Source organism: Crocodylus siamensis, chromosome 7 (assembly GCF_052110815.1).
Source record: "Crocodylus siamensis isolate JL-2025a chromosome 7, ASM5211081v1, whole genome shotgun sequence".
NCBI classification, from domain to species: domain Eukaryota; kingdom Metazoa; phylum Chordata; order Crocodylia; family Crocodylidae; genus Crocodylus; species Crocodylus siamensis.
This window is the reverse complement of record NC_143401.1, coordinates 24,196,438-24,217,962: the sequence shown is the minus strand read 5'-3', so window position 1 is coordinate 24,217,962 and position 21,525 is coordinate 24,196,438. Positions and strand designations below refer to the sequence as shown.

The 21,525-nt window shown below is 47.0% G+C and overlaps 1 protein-coding gene across 3 annotated transcripts in view; it reads left to right on the top strand.

Moving 5' to 3' along the window:
• PDLIM1 (PDZ and LIM domain 1) overlaps positions 1 to 21,525 on the top strand; it is a 72,071-nt gene that overhangs the window by 7,528 nt on the left and 43,018 nt on the right. For all 3 annotated transcript variants that reach the window (XM_090057191.1, XM_090057190.1, XM_090057189.1), the window contains exon 2: positions 16,631 to 16,782. In XM_090057191.1, coding sequence (XP_089913317.1) covers positions 16,631 to 16,782 — 152 coding nt within the window. The remainder of the gene's footprint in view (positions 1 to 16,630; positions 16,783 to 21,525) is intronic.

Genomic DNA, 21,525 nt, shown 5'->3' with positions numbered 1-21,525 from the left:
CCATGTCTTTGTTAACCTTTTGAAGATGCTGTGCTGTGGATTGCTAGGTTGCATCTTATCTCAAATACTTTACAGGCTCTGGACTGACACAATACAGGGTAGTGGATTTTTGGGAGTTACTCTGTGGCTGTTTCCCCCTTCCCATCCCCCAGATAATGTCCTATGAGATTAGTGGATCTGGTGAATGGAATTAAATCAGATTTTGAATGGGAGGAGGCACTGATAAGCAGGGATCCTGGTTTTCTCTGATTAAAAATTGCAAATTCTCTGATTAAAACCCCCAAAACTATGATAAAAATTAAAGGCCCCCCACAGAGCTATTGGGGCCCCGCACTCCCCCCCACAGCCTCAACAGCCCTCCTGATGCCCCTAACAACAGCCCCCCAGACCCACACACACAGGCACAGACACGCAGGCACAGAGGCACACACAGACACTGACACCCATCCCAGCAGGTACGTGTGTGTGTGGGAAAGGGGTGGGGCAGGGTGGGGGAAAGGGAAGGTGCTGGGGGGTAGATCAAGAAGTGGGGAGTGTGCTACTGTGCCTACTTCCAGGAGCAGGGCCAGGGGGTGATGGCAGAGGTGCCACTCTGTGGGTGACGCATGCGCTGGCTGACCTGACAGGGTGTTTGCATGCAGAGGCTGTCATTGCAACTCTGCAACTGCATCCTGTGCTACCATCCCCTGGCCACCCGTATGGCTTTGTGGGCAAGTGGCACAGGGCGTGGCGGCAGCAGTGCGGTGGTAACCACGATGTGCGGGCCATATACATGCCAGCTGGCCAGAGGGTGGAAAGGGGGGCTTGCATGCAGCGGCCACAACTGCACCGCTGCTTATGCCCTGTGACCGGCTGCATGGCTCCGCGGTGGTGTGGGGTGGTGGTGGCTGCGTGCTGGTTGGGGGGGGTGGGCTTTGCGGGCAAGTGCTGCCATTGTGGAGTCGCGCCCTTCACCCCTGGATCCTAGAGGTAAGTGGGGCTTGGGGGCTGTGGCAGAGGGCTGGGATAGATGGTTGGGGGGCTGAGGGAGTGGGGGGTGCTGCCAGCCCCAGGTAGCACACCGCATCGAGGTGTAGGGCTGTGGGGTGAGGGCAGGGGTGAAGGGTGGGGGGGTGAGGGCAGGGGTGCTCCTCTGCAGTGGGCTTTGTGGGCAAGTGATGCAGGGCGCAGCGTGGTGGTGCCCGCCATGTGTGGGCTGTACACATGCCGCCCGGCCGGCTGCCCAGGGGAGGGTGAAGGGGAGGCTTGCATGCGGGCAGCTGCACCGCTTTTTGGCCAGCTCTGCAGCGGCAGTGAGGGATGGTGGCTGGCGGGGCTAGAGGGCTTGCACGCTGTGGCCGCTGCCACTTACCTGTGGGTCAGTGCTAGCGGAGACGGCTGCTGCATACAGAACCTTCCCACGCCACCGTGGAGCTGTGCCCACAGCTGTGCGGCTGGGAGCAGGGCAGCAGTAGCAGTGTGGTGGTGCCGCGTGGCACGCAGCCGTCCCCACCACCATCCCACCTTCACGGCGGCCATGGCTGTCACCGCACTGCAGAAGTCTATTTGTTGGGACATATCATCAAACGCTTTGCATCCCTAAAACATTGTGCAAACTAGATAACCAGAAAACCGTGTTTTCTCTGATAAAAACAGGGAATCTGTGGTTTTCTCTGTTCTTCCATGGGAAACAGAAAACCCGGATCCCTGCTGATAAGGTAGATGTCGGTATAAAGGGCATACACATCATAGAACCCTCTCTGATTAGGGACTAATGAAACACGGATTATTTCCTCTGTTTCATTTCCATCTTATGTTGAGGAACCTCCTAGACTTGCTTATCTTCCCAGTCGCAAATGTCTGGTCTTATCCTAGAAACCCATGTTCTTAACCTAATTTATGTTCAATACTGTGCTGATCCTAAACAGAATTTTGACTGAAATAATGCAGGCTCTACGGATTTTGGCTTCAAAACATGTCATATCATAACAAAAACAGTCTGGCCCATAAATTTAAAAAAATCTTTATAAAGGCCCAGAGCAGTTGTACTTGTATTAATATATTTTGCGGTAATAACTGTTTTCTCAGTAGAAGCAGTTATGTGGCAGTCCAGTTTTGTGGATGTGTTAAAGATCTTTGGGATCTTAGTGTTATGCCTATCACTAATTTCAACTACAGCATCCTGAACTAGTCTAATGTACTATCCAGTAATGAAATTCAGCAATAGAGGTAGCAGGATGTAAAGGGAGGTAAAGGGGGTTTTTTGTTTGCTTTTAATTGCATTCATAAAGTTTATTTAACCTCAGTCTTTTCTGTAAACTGGGCAATGTGATTTACAGTTATAATTTGGATTTTATTGCCCAACAGTAGACTTGGGGGCAAATCCTGCTTGCCCTATTCAAGGGAAAAACTTAGCCCATTTAAATGCATGTGAGTACTCTGTGTGAAATTGGCCCTGGCATAAACAGCTGCAACTTTCTTCGCATCAGTGCAGAGTAGCTGCCTGTGCCAGGCCTGAGATTGGCCTGAGACTGCTAGAAAAATATCTGAAGAAAGGAGGAGAGGAGCAGCTCAGGGGAGCAAGCTACAGGCTGCCTTGAAAAGAAGAATCATTTCCATGTAGTGAGCTGCTCAAGGAAACTGAACTCTACTGACTAGCTCTTTATTCACCCTCCTCAGTATGAGGAGGATTAGTCATAATATGCTAACATGCCTTGGGGCCACGCCAGAATCTAGGATGTAGCCTTTTTCCTGTGCAGAAAGAATAACCTGCAGTCACGGTATAAAATTGAAGGAGAAGACTAAGCTAGATATGGGATGGGCTTTTACACCCAGAGAATATCTGGAATGTTACGCTGTCTGCCAAAGGAAACAGTGGGTGCGGTTACTTTAATAGGTTTTAGGGTTGGGCTGGCTTTCCATATGGAGAAGATAGCCAGTGTGTGTAAGCAAGGAAAGAGCTAAGAGCCAGGAAGGGGGAATATACCTAGGATTGCATACCTACCACAGAACTATCTAGTTCTAACACTTTGGTGTTTCTGATTAGAGATATACAAGGCCTCTTCCCCTTGTCTTTCAGATGTCTTGTTAGAGGCAGGCTGGGAAGGGGCTTTGAGGAGGTGCAAATGTGGCTTCATATGTACATTTCTGAAGGATTTTTACCAACCAGTTCTTGACACATGAATTACACTCAGAGTACATGGTGCTACAGCAAAACTAAACCTTGCAACATTATGGCACAGCTTGGGTGAACAGAACTATATGGTCCATGAACTGTGAAACAGTTAACTAATGGGCAAATGGCTCAAGTTATTTGCAGAACACCTGGCACATCAGGTAGATGCTGTCAGTGACTTCTGATCATCCAAAAGATGATAAAAGAGCACTTGCTGGCTTTAACGATAACTGAAAGCCAGTGCTGAACTCCGTTGTAGAAGGGAAGGAATAGGTTATCAGGTGGATTGCTCAATAGAAATACTGGGTCTCAGCACTCCTATCACAAGATATGACAGAGGGACCTTGCAACCCTTGTGTATGTGTGTGGTTCTGTTGACTACAATGGGGTTGTTGTCTAACATATACATGTATGAGGACTCCTTGTTCCTGGTCAGTAGGGAATTTTCCTGGCTGGGTGTAAGGACCAAAGCTAGCAATTTGTGCAGAACCCACACTGTCATTGTATGCATAGAGGTGATGTGTTGCCTGCACCTGCCCAGTGCAGTCTGCCCTGGCTGTACACAACATCCAAAAGGCGAGAAAAAGTGAGGGAAAGATCTCCTTTTCCTTCTTTCCAGCAACCAGAGGGGTTCAAGCTTATCAGTGGTCTGAAGTGGAAAGCCAGGTGCAGTGAGAGCACCCTAACAAGAAATTCTGGAGCCCTCTTCCTTTGGTATGTGGGTCTTCTCATCAGTTGGTTGTTTCTAGACCCTGTGTGCAGAGATAGGCTCACCTCATTTTTTTGTCATATCCCCATGTATCCAAGAGTCCTGCTATCAAGAAGATGAAATAAGGAACTTGTATACAAAATGAAACACAAGGCAGCCATCACACTGAAGTGGATTTACTTTCACCTTGTAACGTAGCATTAGTAGAGCTGCCTTGAGGAGGCTGTCTGTGGGACTAGGAGGGAGGCTGATGCACAGTAGAAGAATACTGGTGATATAGGTCCAGATTCTACTGCATTTCCTCCATACAGCTCTTTTGAGTCAGCCTTAAAGATGAGAAGATGGCTTGTTACAAAAACAGGTTCATTAATGGATTTTCAGGGACTTGAACACAGTGGAATAAATCACAGTTAGGTGCCTGAGTCCACTTGGATGCCCAATATGTGGAATAGATTCTGGTCCCCAGTCTCTCCAGTTTAACCTGGTTGTGGAGCTCTGCTTCATTCTCCTGCTGGTGAGTACAGTCCTCTCCAATTTTCAGTGTGTGTGGAAGTTTTCTGGTATGCAGAGATCTACCAGTGGATCAAGATCCACTGGTTGGTGACCACTGCCCTAGGCTCTTCCCTGATGGAAAGCAATAGTAGGCCTTGTCTGCTGGTCCAAAAACAGGACCTGAATTTCCCCTTAGTACACCTCTGCTGTCTTAGTGATGGTGGAGGATTTAGTGTAGCCGGTCACAATGCAGCTGGCAGCTTTCTGGTCCAGACACACCTTGCACAGCTGCCATTTAGATGTTGGCATTCCCTTACCGACTTGCCAGCTTGACAAGGCTTCCCCATTTGTCCCTGATGCAATGCAGAATCAGATACATATAAAGTAGAGGCTTTAGGGCAGGGGTGGGCAAAATATGGCCCATGGGCCAGATGTGGCCTGTGAGGCCATTCTATCTGGCCTGTGGGGCCCCTAAAAAATTTAGAAAATTAATATTTATCTGTCTTTGGTTCCTGTCAAAAATGACAGGAAATAGGGGCAGTAAGACCCAGGGAAGCCCAGTGGGCTCCCGCAACAGCAGGGCCCACCCAGAAGCCCCAGCAGGGGCTTCTGGTCTGGAACCATGTGGCTGCCCCGGCGCCGGAACCTCCGGTAAGTGTGTGGGGGGGGAGGAGGGGGCAGGGGAAGCAGCCTGGGGAAAAGCAGCCCCTCGCCTGCCCTATGGCTGGCATGCCACACTGCAGCTGCTCGCAGCCTGCATGGAGCTGTCCTGAGCAGGCACAGGCAGCCCCATGTGGGCTGTGAGTGACTGCAGTGTGAGGCACCAGCCACAGGGCGGGTGAGGGGCTACTTTTCCTGATGCTCAGCACCAGCTTGTAACCTGCCCCTGCTACCAGCCTGGGCCCTGCAGTGGCTCTGGGCTCACCTGTCAGGGCTGCACACAGCAGCTGCAGCCTCCCTGCTTGCCATGTTAGGCAGTGTTGGCTGCTGTTGCCTGCCCAGAGCTTGCGCGCTGGGCAGCCCAGAGGCAGTGATGGCAAACGCTGCCTGGCATGGCAAGCAGGGGGGCCGCAGCTGCTGCAGCCTTGCGGAGCCCCGACAGGCAAGCCCAGAGCTGGCGTGGGTCCCAGGCTGGCACGGGGGTGGGTTACAAGCTGGTGCTGAGCATGGGGAAAAGCCCCGTGACCCACCCACTTGCAGCCTGCATGGGGCTGCCTGTGCCTGCTTCGGACAGCACTGTGTGGGCTGCAAGTGGCTACAGCAGGGAGCACCAGCCACGGGTTCAGGGAGGGGCCGCTTTTCCCTGCACTCAGCACCAGCACTCGACACCCTCTCCCTTCTAGTGCAGGCCAGCCCAGCTCCACAGACTCCTGCCAGCCTGAGCCCCGCTCTGGGCCTTACTGGTGCTGACTCTGGGACATTGGTCCCAAGATGGTGACCAGGGGGCAAGGCACCTGTCTAGGGGCGGGGCTAACCACGTGGCCCTTGACAGCTTGTCAAAACTGGGTAAGCGGCCTTCCACCCAAAATAATTGCCCATCCCTGCTTTAGGGAGAGGGACAGTTACTGATACTGGAGGTGAGTGGGGTGGGAGAGAGGCTGGGTGAGTAGAGACTTGTACCAACCAGTAGAATAGCTGCTAGAAACCCACCTTGGCATGAGACTCCCAAAGGCATCCTGGAAACTACCCAATACCAGGCTATATCGACCTGGGGATTATCTACTGCTATAAAAAAGGGCAGGGCAGGGTGGCACCTGGGGTGAAGGTGCTGCACTTGCAAGATGATGTTAGTCTGTTTATCTGCTGAGGGCTAGTCGGTTATTCATTTATCAGATTTCAAGTGTATTATTTTCCTAGGGGATAAATTGGAAATTTGCACTGTCGTTTTCAGGGCAGTTCACTATTTCCAGCGTCAGATGCCTGATTTTTTTCCCTTTTCTACATGCATGCTTTTTGAGAACCAAACCAGCAGTTCTTCTGGGGGTCACGTGCCCCATCCATTTAATTAAACAGGTTGAAGGCAAACAGGAACATGATAATGGCCTGGGTATTGCCAGGGATTATTACACAATAGAGCACTGACTTCATGGAAACTTGCTGCCACTGTTAAAACAGGTTTCTCAAAAGAGTAGTAGAATTGTCACTTAGATTTGCTTTCTCCTGGAGCTAATATGTAGATAGGTCAATCAAAAGTAGCCTGCAATCTTCCTTCTGCTGCAGTGGCTGACTAAATATTCCCCTAACTTGTTGCTGTAGATGATTAGATGTCAAGTATCACAGAATGGTATAAAAGGAATAGCAGTACCTGTTTTTCCTCCCTTAATGAGACAGGAAAATGTATTTGCCTGAATTCTCTCATAGCTTCTGATCTCTGCTGACCCACCTGTATGCATTCATTGGCAGAAAGCATGTCTGCTTAGCATACTATTCCAAATGCTGAACATATTACTCATGGCCAAACAGAAGCATGCGTGGGTGGAGCAGTGTTACATTTAGTGTTTGAATTTGTCTCCTAGGTGGTGATGGATCTTACACTTATGTAGCCATCAGCCTGTCTGACCAACATCTGTATAACTAGATCAGTGGTTTTCAACATTTTTGGACTTGTTTCTCAACTAAAGAAAAGTAATAGAGCAATTCTTTTGTTGCAAAAGTCTCAGACAATTGGTTAAAATATTTACTGACACTATGAATTATTCCTATTAGAAATCTCTTCTTTTATTAGCTGTTAATATTGTGTGGCACCCCAGGCTCCCTGGCTAATAATTACTGATCTATTATCTCAGGTATCCAGGTTGTAGCCGTGTTGGTCTAAAGGCAAAAGGAATCAGGACTTGTGGTAGAAGTGATATCTTTTATTAAACCAACTAGAGGTTTTTTTTAAGTCTTTAATTGCAAGCTTTTGGGCACAAGCACCCTTCTTCAGGCATGGGAGAAAAGATTGTACAAGTTCTCCTGGGTAGAAATGAAAGTTCATATTTCATAGGAGAGCTGAAGGTGTGGTAAACTCTCCTGTTTGGAGCAGTTCATTTTATATGCAGATTAGGCTCAAAGCAATGTTGGAATAGTGTGTTTACCTGAAAGTTGTTTGGTGGTGAGCAGGGTGTAGTCACATTTCCTTCTGGTTATGGTGTTTCATATCTCACAGAGGAGTAAAAAGATGGACTGCTCTTCTGGGCAGACATTTCTTACGCGGTTAGGTGTTTCTGAGCTCTGTGATGAGGTTCTGTGATGATGCAAATTACCTTAAACAAAGGCAGGAGCAGAGTCTCAGGTTTCAGGTGGTCAAACTTGCTTCCTCCTTGTAAAATTATGAAGATTTAATTTAAAGAATCGGCCAAAATTCAGTATCCCTGTGTCAGGTATTCAGGTTGTAGCCCTTTTATATGGATCTCTTCCCACATCAACTCATTTGCCTTTCTGCTCTTGTTTTGTTTTCTGATTACCTTCTTCTGGCTTGTATGCATGTGGACCAGTGGGTTACCAGAGGCTGTGGAGTCCCAGAGAGAAGTTGAAAGGATAATACAAACAGGGAAAGCATGGGTATGATGCATTTGTGGATGGGAAGGGTTAGGCAACCCAGTAGAAGTAGTGAATGAAACCAATAGCCCTTCCCATCACTTGCTTTCTACCAAGCCCATTGGGCCACTGTCCTTGGTAACACTTCTGAAGGTGATCTACCTGTTCATTCCATAGAATGCCAGATGTCTGTCACAGTGCAGTTTAATTGTTAAAGTAGTTCCTGGTAGAAAGATCTCACTATATATAGTTGTCAGCCTCAAATTCTCATAGTTTCTGACTTTCCATGGTGAGGGAGTGGCTGAGGACAGCAGAGAAGGCATATGGGATGACTGGTGAGTGCTACCTGAGTTGGGAAGCTTATTGGCAGACTTTGACACTGCTGTGGGGTAGGGGGTTAGTTGATATATGGTTACTTTTGGCTGAGGAGTCCCCTGTGATTCAGTGGTAGACTCCTTGTCTACCATGCAGGAGACCTGGGTTTGATTCCCAGACACTTACACAGCTACAGCCATGCAGGCACCAAATGTCTGGACTCAGTCTGGTCTTTGCCTTCTGTCTCAGTGGCCTAAAGGGATGGTGGCAGGTCTGGGCAGCCTCCACTCCCCCAAAAATGCCTGCCCAGACATATGCATCGAGGGTTTGGGTGGCCCTCGTGCATATACCATGATCCAGGAGGACAGCTGCCACCACATTTAGGTGATTATGGGACAGAATTTTCAGAGGCAGAGAAAGGGTTTGAGATGCTGCTCAGAAAGGGTGTTAGAGGTTGAGGGAGGCAAGAAGCCTCCCTTTCCCTTTTCTTCCAACAGACCAAAAGCAGCTAGTTTCCCAATGCTAATTGAGTTGCACAAGCACAGGCTGCATACTTAAGGTGGTCCAGCCTTCCCTCCTATGCCAGTTAATGAGGGCAGTTATGGGCTTGTCTACACCATCTCAGTACCATGCCTTAGAGTACTGCTGTGAAGCAGTAACCCCACCCCCCATATTTGCTCCTGTTCCATGAGTGGAAATGAGGCCACTTTAGGGCTGCAGGAGTATGCACCAGGAAGCAGGCCTGACACAGAGCTTCAGAGCTCAGGGCTGTGGTAAGACAGCTGCACTGTCTTATTTCCAGGAGTTGGCATTTGTGCACAGTGGGAGGGAGTGGGCAGGTTGGCTTTCTGAGCCACTTCTATTAGGCACACCTCCGCTTTGTCCTTTGAACAGTGAGATGACCCAATGTGAAAATGTTGCACAACTGTCTTTGAGGAAACAGGCCAACATACAGCAAAGTTTGTTTGAAAAGAGCCTCATGCATGATGTTGCAGGAGCTGCTTTATTGCAACACCTTTTATTATGAGCCGAGAGAGTTTTCAGTGCTGAACAGTGATTGTGCTTGTGTGCGCACCAGCAGCTGTTGGCTGGTTACCTACAAAGCACATGAAACTGTGCCAATCTGAGCCAGCTCTCCTGCAAAGTCAAGTTCGCTCCCCTCCTATTACTGTCTGGTGGCCTGCATCTTTCTCCTTCCTCCATCAGCCTTTCAGAGGCCATTTTGGTGTCACCTGCCCTTTTCATGTGACTACCCACTCTCTTCTCCCTTCTTTTCATACCTTCCCGGCTCCAGTCAGCATTTCTGGCTCAGTCTGCCTGGTGGTCAGGAGGATGCAGAAGGCAGAGTGAGAAAGCAGAGGTGTAGCTAGCCATTTTTGTGCCCTGTGCAGCAAAGGAAGGGTCGGAAGAGTTGCAGAGGGCCATTTTGCTGAGCACTGGAAAGATGGGGGAGGGCAGAGTCTTAGGCTAGGGACAGGCATTACTCATAAACCAGTTTGATCAGAAACTGGTTTAAACGTGTAACAGAACAGAAGTTCAGTGCACATAAACCAGTTTGAAAATGGCCGAAACTGGTTTGAGGTGAACGTGGCTGAATGTAGTATCAGACTTAACTGATTTCGGTTAAACCAGTTAATGCAATGTCTGCCCCAGACCCCTTGCTGGTTTAAGTTAAACCAGACTCCCCCAGCATCCTGGCATGCTCTCTGGGCTGGGCAGGGCTCTCTGCTTCACAGCAGAGAGCTGGCCCCTTCCCTCTGCTTCCTGTCCGGAGCTCCAGCAGAGACTGCAGGCTGCTCCCCCACCCGCTCACTCCCTGTTAAGCAGAAATTCCTCCGTCCCCTTTCCCTTCCTGAGAGGTGTCTGTGTATTAGCTAGCAGACCACATGTGCTGTGGCAGACAGGACAAAGGCAGAATCAACAGGTAGCTGGTAATATAGTTTCATAGTTTCTAGGGTCGGAAGGGACCTGAGCAGATCATCTAGTCCGACCCCCTGCCATGGCAGGAAAGAATACTGGGGTCAAATGACCCCAGCAAGATGTTCATCTAACCTCTTCTTAAACACCCCCAGGGTAGGGGCCAGCACCACTTCTCTTGGAAGCTGGTTCCAGACCCTAGCCGCCCTGACTGTGAAGTAGCGCCTCCTGATATCTAACCTAAACCTACCCTATGCCAGCTTGTGACCGTTATTCCTGGTCACTCCTGGCGGTGCTCGGGGAAACAGTGACTTCCCCAATGCCTGCTGATCCCCCCTGACTAGTTTATAACAGGCCACTAGATCCCCCCTCAGCCTTCTCTTTTGGAGGCTGAACAGGTTCAGGTCCCGAAGCCTGTCCTCATAGGGCCTGCCCTGTTGTCCCCTGATCATACGAGTGGCCCTCCTCTGGACCCTCTCCATGCTGTCCACATCCCTCTTGAAGTGCGGTGCCCAGAACTGGATGCAGTACTCCAGCTGCGGCCTGACCAGAGGGGGAGGATCACCTCCTTGGACCTGCTCGAGATGCATCTGTGGATGCATGCCAAGGTGTGGTTGGCCTTCCTGACTGCCTCTCCACACTGCCGGCCCATGTTCATCTTGGAGTCAGTGATGACCCCCAGATCCCTTTCTGCCTCCGTGCTGATAAGAGGGGAGTTCCCCAGCCTGTAGGTATGGTGCCAGTTGTTCCTCCCGAGGTGCATCACCTTGCACTTGTCTGTGTTGAAACCCATCCTATTCTCGTCCGCCCACCCTTGTAACTTGTCGAGGTCTGATTGTAGCCTGTTGCATCCTTCCAATGTACCCACGTCCCCCCACATCTTAGTGTCATCAGCAAATTTGAACAGGGTGCTTTTTACCCCCTCATCCAAATCGCTGATGAAGATGTTGAACAGTGTGGGCCCGAGGACCGAGCCCTGCGGAACCCCGCTGCCCACGTCCTTCCAGGTTGAGAAGGACCCATCCACCAGCACCCTCTGGGTGCGGCCCTCCAGCCAGTTTGTGACCCATTTGACTGTGTGGGTGTCTATACCACAGCCCCCCAGTTTCTTAATGAGAACAGGGTGAGAGACAGTGTCAAAAGCCTTCCGGAAGTCCAGGAAGACTATGTCCACTGCTACCCCTGCGTCTAATGATCTGGTGATCTGATTGTAAAAGGCCACCAGGTTGGTCTGACAGGACCTGCCACTGATGAACCCATGTTGGTTGCCCCTAAGCATGCAGTCTCCTGCTGGCCCCTCCTGGATGTGTGCCAGCATAATTTTCTCGAACAGCTTGCCTAGGATCGAGGTGAGACTAATCGGCCTATAGTTTCCTGGGTCCTCCTTCCTGCCTTTTTTGAAGATGGGGACCACGTTGGCCCTCTTCCAGTCCTCCGGTACCTCACCAGAGCACCACGAGTGCTCATAAAGTTGTGCCAGGGGACTTGCAATGACCCCGGCCAGTTCCTTTAGAACTCTAGGGTGGAGATCATCCGGGCCAGCTGATATCACTCTGTTGTTTTCTTAATGGGGTGATAAACAGTGTGTTACTTATCAATTCCCTGCTGGGCTGGGGTGGGGGAGGAATCCCACCCTAATAGGTCCTGCTGGGGCCTGGCCACACCCTCCTCAGCTCAGCAGTGTGAAAGGGAAGGAAGGGCTGCTCTAACACCCCAGGCTTTTAGCCTGAGCCACTGCAGGTATTTGCCTGCATGTGTGGGATGTCTGTGCAGTTACAAACTGAATTAGCCTAGCCAGGTTAGACTAACCTTCAAAGATTGAGTCAGTTCAGGCTCAGGCTTTTTGGATGTCTGTCCTGAGCCTCATTGGCCATGGTGCAGGTGTGGGCTCAAGCTGCAGCTGTGGGACGGGCTCCCCACAAAGCAGCTGCAGCAGCAGTGATGGTATGGGCTTTATGGTGGCCACCATTATGGTGCCCCCTCTAATTTGATACCTGGGGCTGGTGCCCAACTTACCCACCCTTAATTACACTACTGTGAAGAAATTCCAGCCTTGGTAAATTAGACAGAAATGTACCCAGCTGTGTCTGATCTACAATGAGGCACAACTAGCAGAGTTCAATGAATTACCAAGCAGTTAGAAAGCTATGTCCACTATCCTCATGTCATGCTTTGGTGGGGATACTTTCCAATATTTTGCCAGTTCCTTCTGAAAACCTCTTGCCCAGTTGATTTTTCTGTCTCTTCAAAGCTGGCTCTCTGAATTCAGTTGTCATGGTGCATTGTCTTTTGACCTCCAAAACAAATTTAAACTCATGCTAATTTTGGAAATATTTTATTGGGATTTGCTGGTCAGCTGCTTTGTGCTGCAGCTGGGAGCGAGCATTTTTCAAATAAGTTTACATCCTGTCATCTGAGTCTCCTCCTGCTGCCACACACCTCTCTCCATCCTCCCAGATGGACAAGTCAGGAACATCACTAAAACTTAGCAAAGGAACCAATAATAAAACCACAATCTTATCCTATTTCTTTAACATTTGAAATGTCTCTTTCAGTGACTTCGCTGGTAAGGGAGAGAATTTCAAAGGCAGCATTGCCAGGCATCTAAAATATGGCATGGTCTCTGATCTGAGTCAAATGGAGAAGAGAAGAAATTTTGTTACTCATTATTAATAATTTAAGGAGGGACTGGTTTACTTTAGCAGTCTGCTCTTGTGCTGACAAGTTTCATCCTGCCAAAGAGTGTATGTTCTGGAAGCAGTACGGTAGAGGATTGAATTAAGGTGACATTTCATGGCAAGTCATTACTTTAAGAAATATAAAAGAATACCTTCCGTTTTCAGTGAGTTGGCTTTGCTCTTTTTCATTGCTCATGCTTCTGGCTTTTCATTAGGGGAGATGTTTGCACTATACCTGAATAGCATTCATCTTCCTCATGCCCAAAATAGCATTTATCTGATACAGCCACAATGCTAGCATTCCATACTGTCCTGAAGTGGGCAAAGTAGGGGAACACAATACCATGAGTGTTGATGGACTGGAACAGATATTTGCCTGCAGACACTACTAACTCAACCTAATGGCATTTTGATTCACTGGGCCTTCTTTAGAAGGCTTAGCTATTTTAAAACCTTAGTTTTCTGCCTTGGTTCTGATATTTTTCTTAGTATAGGATCATTCCAGATAGCTGGCCTCAGAAAGCTTTAATCTATAAAGTTGCATAGTTCGGTGAAATTCTTCCAGGGTTATTGGAAATATAATATATTTTAAGCATTTGGCAATATTAGTATCCTCTCAATTAGAGGGAATGGCAATAATCATCTCTAAACCTCACTGCTCTTTATGAATACAATGCAGTTATCTCTGTTCTACAGTTAGAGAAACAGAGGCAAAGAAAAGCTAAGTGACTTGCCCAGGGTCACAGAGGAAGTCAGACTAAGTCAAATGTAGAACGCCAGAACTCCTCTGCACTGGAGCACAATTAGCTGGCTCAGTGACAGTCCCAGTCTTCATATCTTTGGATCCAGACCTGATTTCCCCAGAGCTAGGTCTTGAATTTGGGCAGTCTTAATATTTTAAGGAGACAGATGTATTGTATTCTGCCTAGCAAATAGCATAGCTATTGATGGGGCATGCTGTCTATGAAAAGTTGATTTAAAGTGTTAGGTAGTTATCTGAACACTTTCTGAAGATCTCTGGATTAGTGTCAAATGTCTGTATCCAGCTATGGTGAAACACATCAGTGTTCACCTTGGCTTGACACAAAGCTCTGTTGTATAGCGAAGAGGCATGAAGAAAAAACATCTAATTCCACGACACCCTTCCATGTGCAGGGAGTGTCCTGTTGAGGCTGGGAAGGGATACACTAAGCAGCCTCAGTCTGGCCCAAGAGACATGACAAACCCATTAAACAGTGCAGCACCACAGTGATATTCATGCATAGCAGTGTAGATTTCTCTCTCTCTCTCTCCCCCTCACCCCAAGGGAAGTTCTTTGCCTTGCAGCCCATACTAGGCATGCTTTCTCTATATTCTGTAAACAAGGTATATTTATAACTGAAGGCTTTGCTGGGTTTCCTCAGATAATTCATAGCTAGTCTGGTGTGCCAAGAAGGACTGTGAAACCAAAGTATGAATAATTATAGCAGCAGGTTCTCAAGTTGGGCATGTACCAGCTCTCAGACATACTTTAATCTGTGCTTGTATTTTGGATCAGTCCACCCTTTTCATATCCTTGGGCTGCCTGCATTAATAATTGATTAAAGCTGGTATAATAACTACCTTTCTCCCCCAAAATCATTTAAGCCATATAAGACTTCCCTTAGTGGTTAAGGAACTACAAGTGGATGTTTGTGATGTAGGCTGTGGCTTTGCAACTGGATCTGTGCACACAACTCCCTCGCCCCATTAAAATCAATGGAGCTGTATACAGGCACATTCATCTTCTTGTTCTGATGCAATGACAGGACCACTGGGGCTTAGTTTTTCAAAAATCTCCTTTTTACATGGCTCAAGCCAGAAGTTGGGGGGTGAGGGGGAGGAGGGTGCTAGAGCACAGCTCTCTGGCACGTAGCCAGCATGGGCTGTGTGCTCACTTCCTCTTCATGCTGCGTCTAAGGTCTCTGGGATTTGCAATCCAGACTCAAGACTCATTGCAGCAGGACTCTTCAAAGTTGCTCATCACTTCCTGCTTCTCTGGAGCAGACAGAACAGCCCAGCTCAGGGCTGAAACTGCTGGGATGCTGGGAGACTGTGATTTAACTTGCACCAAGAAGGGGTCTGGGACAGAAGTTGAATAAACCAGTTTGACCTAAATCAGTTAAGTCTCATACAGCATTTAACCAGGTTTATCTTAAACCAGTTTTAGCCATTTTGAATCAGGTTTATGTGTACTGTACTTCTATTCTGTTACCGGTTTAAATCAGTTTCTGATCACTTAAACTGGTTTATGTATAACTTCTGTCCCTAGCCTAGCTGTTTAACAGCACAGTAGTTTAGGATGAGAAGCAAAGAATACTGGACTGAGCTGAACATGGAAAGGGATATTTTCTGGAGGCAGAATGTCACAAGCATGAGTTGGTTTTGTGGATGTAGGCTAGGTTGCTGGAGTCAGTTCCACTGTTCTTACAAAAAGAGCTTTGCATAAGGGCTGATGAGTTAGGTTTAGCATCTTACCTAAAAGATGATACTTCTGGAAATGCTGTACCCTCATCGGTCTGCTGATTAAGTCAACGCTGTCTTTGGAGAAAATCACAGTCCACTGCAATTAGTGGGAGTCTTTACATTGTTTTCAGTGGACTTTGGAACAGGCCCATATTATAAGCATCTTACACTAAACTTCATGCTAGCTGGCTTATAATAACTGACTTGACCATCACTGCACAAGATGGTAAGGAACTTCACAGGTGGAAGGAAAAATGGCCATTAATGCCTAGCTATCCTCAGCGGACCCAGAGAATAATTAAGGATGTTCCTTATTAAAACTGGAAGAGACCTTACCGCAATCCACTCTGATGCCCAGCAAAATATATTCTGCAGTGCTTTCTAGATCATTTTAGTATCCATAGAAAAATGGAAATCAGCCACAAGAGCCTTGGGTAGATACTTGAGTTCTGCTTTAGCTAGGCCAACTCCAGTATCTGGGCTTTTTGATTATCTGCACCATTTGTTGATCCTCTGCTCCTTTTTACCTTTGTTGTTCCTAAATGATACCAGATTTATTGCAGCCCTTGTGGAGGGGTTTTAAATTTCTGAAGCTCTGCCATTTTATGCAACATTCCATCCCATGTTGCTTCTATTTATATCTTTATGCAAACTGTTTATTTCAAGCTGGAAATCCCACCTGGGTTCTTTTTTTGGGTCTTACTGATTTATTAAAAGCAGAGGTGAACCCAAACCAAAATCTTGGGTCCAAGCCTGACTCCCTGCCTCACGGTATACTGATTTCTTAAAGCTTGTTCCAGAGCTGAGTCTTTGCATTTGGCCGCTTTGGTGTTTGCTGTTTTTTCTATATTCTCTCTTTTGGGTGGACTGTACCTTTCTATTTGTAGAGCATCCGCCTCCCTGATCGTCCGGTGCTATACCCTCAATTTCAGTGCCGTTGCTTATGCTAGATGTGAGTGAGTCACTGGGTGTCTGCTCTGTCTCTCTCATATGTGTCCCCTCTTGTCTGTTGTTTTCTTTAGTCCAAAATCAGTAACTGAGGCTGAAAAGTACACATTTGAGCTTTGCATATAGGGAAAATGTAACACCTCCATTTCCATATGATTCCCAGGCAAAATCCTAGATTAATACTTCTGGCTATGGCAGGAAATTGAGGTCCAGATTCAAATTTCATTAGCTTGGGTCCACTTTTATTTATAATCAGCTCTAATTGATTTCCACCCCTCACTTTCTGCTTTAGCAAGACAAGCCTATGGGCTATCCTCTGTTACTGAAACATTGTCTGGGAAGTCACCCAGGGTTAAAATGTGTTTGGAAAAGCTCCTGTTTCTCTGTAATGGATCCCTTTTTGTTCCACCTTAGGTGACTCCTGGGAGCAAAGCTGCAATAGCCAGTTTATGTATAGGAGACGTCATCATGGCAATTGATGGAGTGAACACAGACAATATGACACACTTAGAAGCACAGAACAAAATTAAGGCTTGCACAGATGAGATAAATCTGACTGTTGGAAGGTAAGTTACTGAGATGTGCCCACGTGGAGGCAGGACTTGTTGGTTCTTTATAACAACCACATCTGATTGGCTTACCTGTCTTGACCTCTCTGGACCACACGGGCAATTATTTCAAGTGGAGGGCAGCTTACCAAGTTTTGCTGAGCTATCGAGGGTCACATAGGTAGCCCCACCCCTTGACAGTTGCTCCACCCTGGTCATCATATTTGGGCCATACGTCCCACCCCCTAACTCCTGATCTTTGCCACCAGAAGTCCCTTCGCTTGCCCTGGAAGTACTCCTTTTGGGAGGGAGGGTGCTGCAATCTTGAAACCAAAAAAACCCAATATTATATACAAAAAAAATAAAACGTACTATAACTTATTTAAATTTATTTAAAAATATTTTTGTACTGTTTTATGTGTTTGCAAAGTGTATCTAGAGGTGAGTGCATAATAGATAAAATACAGTCCTACTGTATACTGTGTGTGGGCAGTAAGGGAGTATATGTAGGGGGGTATGGTTGGGGAGTCGGAGTGTGTGTGTGTGTGTGGCGGCATGTGGGTATGGTGGGTGGGTGTAGATGGGTATGTGGTTGGGGTGGGGGCTGTGGGAGGGTGTGGGGTTATAGTGGGTGAGGTGAGAGACAGAGAGAGAGAGAGAGAGACGGGGCTAGACCATGTGCCGCTCTTGAGGACTGCATGTAAGCCTCATGCAATGCAGCCAGGCACACCACTGCTTCCCATGGCCCCTGCACCACTGCTACTTCCTGTGCTGCCCCCTGCTGCTCCCCGCACCCCCTGGGGAGTAAGCAGAGCAAGACTTAATTGTTGTGGGACCCCATAACCACCCAGTTCCTCCCACACATGAGGATGATAGGAAGGGTTGCATATCTTAAGACTGAATGGATTTTCTCAGTCAGAGAGTACAGGTTGGGTGGTATCTGCAACGCTGTGTTTTACTCAAATTATTTTCAGGAGCTCTACACCTTCGACCATCTGATACTGTCCTTGGCTCATCGTGAACTGTACTGGAAGTTGCCTTTATGCAGCCTCACAACAATCCATGTGGATGGCTGCAAGCTTAGTTTTGCATGTTCCCAAGTGGCCTCACTTGAGTTTACTGAGGTCCAGGAATGGCATTCCTTTAGTAATCCATGGACAATCAGGCCAACCCCAACCTTATTTTTTTCTTTTGGATAAAGCATCAAATATGTCCTTTTCTGGAGACAGGGAGAGAAAAATAGCGTCAGGAAGTCCTTCAAAGTTTCTTTAAACCTCAGCCCACGCTCATGTGCTTCACATTATCCAGCTTTGCTTTCAAGCACCTGCAGGTTCCCTCAAGTCACTTATGTTGGGTACCACTGTTGGTCTTGTAGGTTTTCTTTTGTTCCACTGCTGAGCCACTCTCTGAATGGGATTATACGAGCCCAGCAGTCTGCTCTTAATCATCCATTCTGAGCTGGGGAAAAAGAGACTGTCCTGGTCCCTCACCACGCACTGCCTAGAGTTGGAACCATTGTGGGATGGGGAAACTGTAATCTTCCCTTCTACCCTTACTTTTTAAAAAGAGGTTCTGAGAACTTGCAGCTGCCCTAGTTTTCAGTGGGATCTCTAGATATGAGCATGGAGACAGAGTTGGTCTTTGGAAGCCACTTTCTTTTGCAGTGAGTTTTAAATCCTTTTTCCTTTCCCTTAAAAGCACTTGTAAACCTCCTGCCACTGCTGTGGGAGTGCTTTCTTGGACCTAATGCTAGAGGGCATGTGATAGAAAGTCATAGCTTTGCAGGCCAGAGATAACTCTTAGTGCTCTTAGTCCACAGAGTTCTCTTACTGATGTTTGGGTGATGTCAGTAGACACTTTATAGTTTGGGTGATGTTTGGGTGATGTCAGTAGCTCAGTAGACACTTTATAGTCCAACAAAAAGTTGTAGTTCCAACCCAAAATGATTGCAAAACAGTGTGCAATATGAAGCTGGTAGAGAGAAAATGGCATGAAAGCAGGATGCATGGTCACTGAATGTACAGTGTTTTATTAGCCCCACTTTTTCTCATGAAAAATCTGAATTCAGTAATCATTATTTTCATGCAGAAATGTGCTTATTGGCCTTTTTGAAATCACGTGTTTCCTAACTGAACAAAGCAATACTGTGTGGTTCTGGCTGAGTGAAAACAGGAGGAGGGGGCTGTTTCAGCCCATAGGCAAGTTCACACTTTACAGATCATTTAGTTTGTGAATGTGTTTGCTAATGTTAATCAAAAAGTTGTTAACTTTATCACTACCCAATGAGCATTCAATTAGATCAGGGCATAGAAACTGCCCTGGAGAATAAGTCTAACTGGATGTGTAGTCATGCGGAACTGTGGAATGGCTCTGAATGAACACAATGCAACTTCTTTTTCAAGTGTGGCCTCCTTATGTGGAATCAAGCTATTTCATATGAACTTCTTCCTTTATGCTGATAGGCTCAGGAAGCAAGACTTACATTACCTGTGAGACAAGAAGGAGAAATCATAGACCTTTTTATACTTCTGTTTAGGTAGACTTGGAGTGATGTTTTGTCTGTCCATTTATCTTTGGGTAGCAAAGTATGGCAGGAGTATACCAAGGTATCTAAGTGCATTCCAAGTAAAATTAATAGTCAAGTCCCTAGTGGACTTCATGGCATCCTTAAAGCAAACAGAACTCCTCAAGTACTTCATATCTCATGGAGAGCCAATCCATACCCCAAGCAAAAATTTGACTATTTCATGGAGTTTATTTTGCTTTGTAGGGAGTTGGTAGGATTTTATGAAGGAGGGTGTATTTTTTATGTGAGCATCACTTAGGTTGGAAGAGCGTGTCATGAAAAAGAAGCTCTGGATTAACCTGAACTCATTTGGGACATTACTCTGTGTACAGATCCCCTCAGCTGAGAGAACTTTCTTTCCAGCTACCCTGGATCTTTTGATTTACTTGGTCCCAGAAGACGGCAGCTGGTTGTGGTAGCTCACAGATTCATGTTCGGTCTTTGAATCAGAAGCTTGATCTATTAATTGCTTTGAAGATTATTACCAAGGCCTTAAGATAGCATCAGAAGCCTGTGGAGAGTATACAGATGTGGTGGTCTCATGGTGGCCTAACCCATGGGGAAGACAAGCAGGTACAGTCTATGCCATTTGGAGCTTGTGCATCACCTGCGTGTTCACCTTTACATAGAGTGTCTTACAGTGATCCAGCATGGAGGTAACCTGTGCAGAAGCACTATGACCAAGTCCTTTTCCAGGAGGAAGAGATGAAGTTTGCTAGTGAGCTGGAGGAGAAGGGGTGCTTTTGGAAAATGATGCTACCTGGACATCTAATATTTTTTTAAGGTTTCCTGAGCTTTGGCTTGTGCAATCAGGCCAAACTCCATCAGGATGTCCAGGGTGGACAATACAGCCAGGTTAGGTTGGATTTTTCTCTCCCAATTAGTTTGAAAACTGTTTGATCTAGGGGCTAGGGACAGAAGTTACACATAAACCAGTTTAAGTGATCAGAAACTGGTTTAAACCTGTAACAGAATAGAAGTACGGTGCACATAAAACAGGTTCAAAATGGCTCAAACTGGTTTAAGATAAACCTGGTTGAATGTTGTATGAAACTTAACTGTTTTAAGTCAAACTGGTTTATTCAACTTCTGTCCCAGACCCCAGCATTTTGCAGCCCTGGGCTGTGTTGTGCTATGCTGTCTGACTGGCCCCTCCTCTCTGCTTCCTAGCTGGAGCAGTGAGAGCTGGTTCACTGGCCTCACTGGGTGGTTCACTGTCCCCACCCCCAGCAAACCTCTGCTGGGGTCTGGGGCCAGGGAGGGGGGTTAAAATGCCCTTCCCCCAAGTACAGAGCTGCCCTGCCCTGCCCTGCTTACTTAGTGCCAGCTGTGACTCTAAACTACAAATCCCAGAGGCCCCTGGAAGCAGGAAGAGGAAGTGATGAGCAACTTTGAAGAGTCCTGCTGTTGTGAGTCTGGACTGCAAATCCCAGAGACCTTAGGGGCAGCAGGAAGAGGAAGAGAACACATAGCCCATGCAGGCTACATGCCAGAGAGCTGTGCTTTTAGTGCCCTCCAGCCTCTGGCTTGAGCCACTGCAGGCATGTGGCTGTATTCCCTGAATCAAAAGTGAATGTCTGTTCATTTGTTTATTGGTTCAATCTTTGCAGCTTAGACTAGCCTGCAAAGACTGAATCAATTCAGCCTCCAGCTTTTTGACTGTCTGCATTTAACCCATAAGCACTATCTGCTACCTGGTCCCTGCTTGGATCTCTGTCTTTGTTTCTGTATTATTAGGTAGCTCTGCTGACTGAAACAAGGAGCCCTGCAATCTGGTCAGGCCATCATGCGTAGTCAGCACTGTGTGTGCAATTTATTTGAGCACTGGAAGGATTCTCAAGGGGGAGAAGAATCTCTGAATTCTCCATTTACCATGTACACTTTGTAAAAGCCTAAAACCCTAGTGATTTTAATATTAGATCTGAGTCACTTGAAATGATGGCTTGTGGACTAGGGCTATTCCTTACAATCTGCGAAACATTTTGAGAACAAAGATTGGGAGGAGAAGCTGCCCCAGTGCTCTGTTTAGTAGTTAGTGCTTTTAGAGTCATGGATTTGAATCCAGCTGAATTAGGCTCTCATAATGGTGATGGGGATTTCATACATGCAGAGATAGGTAACTCTGAGTGGACTCTATTTTATAAAGTGTAGAGCAGAAAGATATTGATTTAATATCTTTTTCATTAATTTTTAAA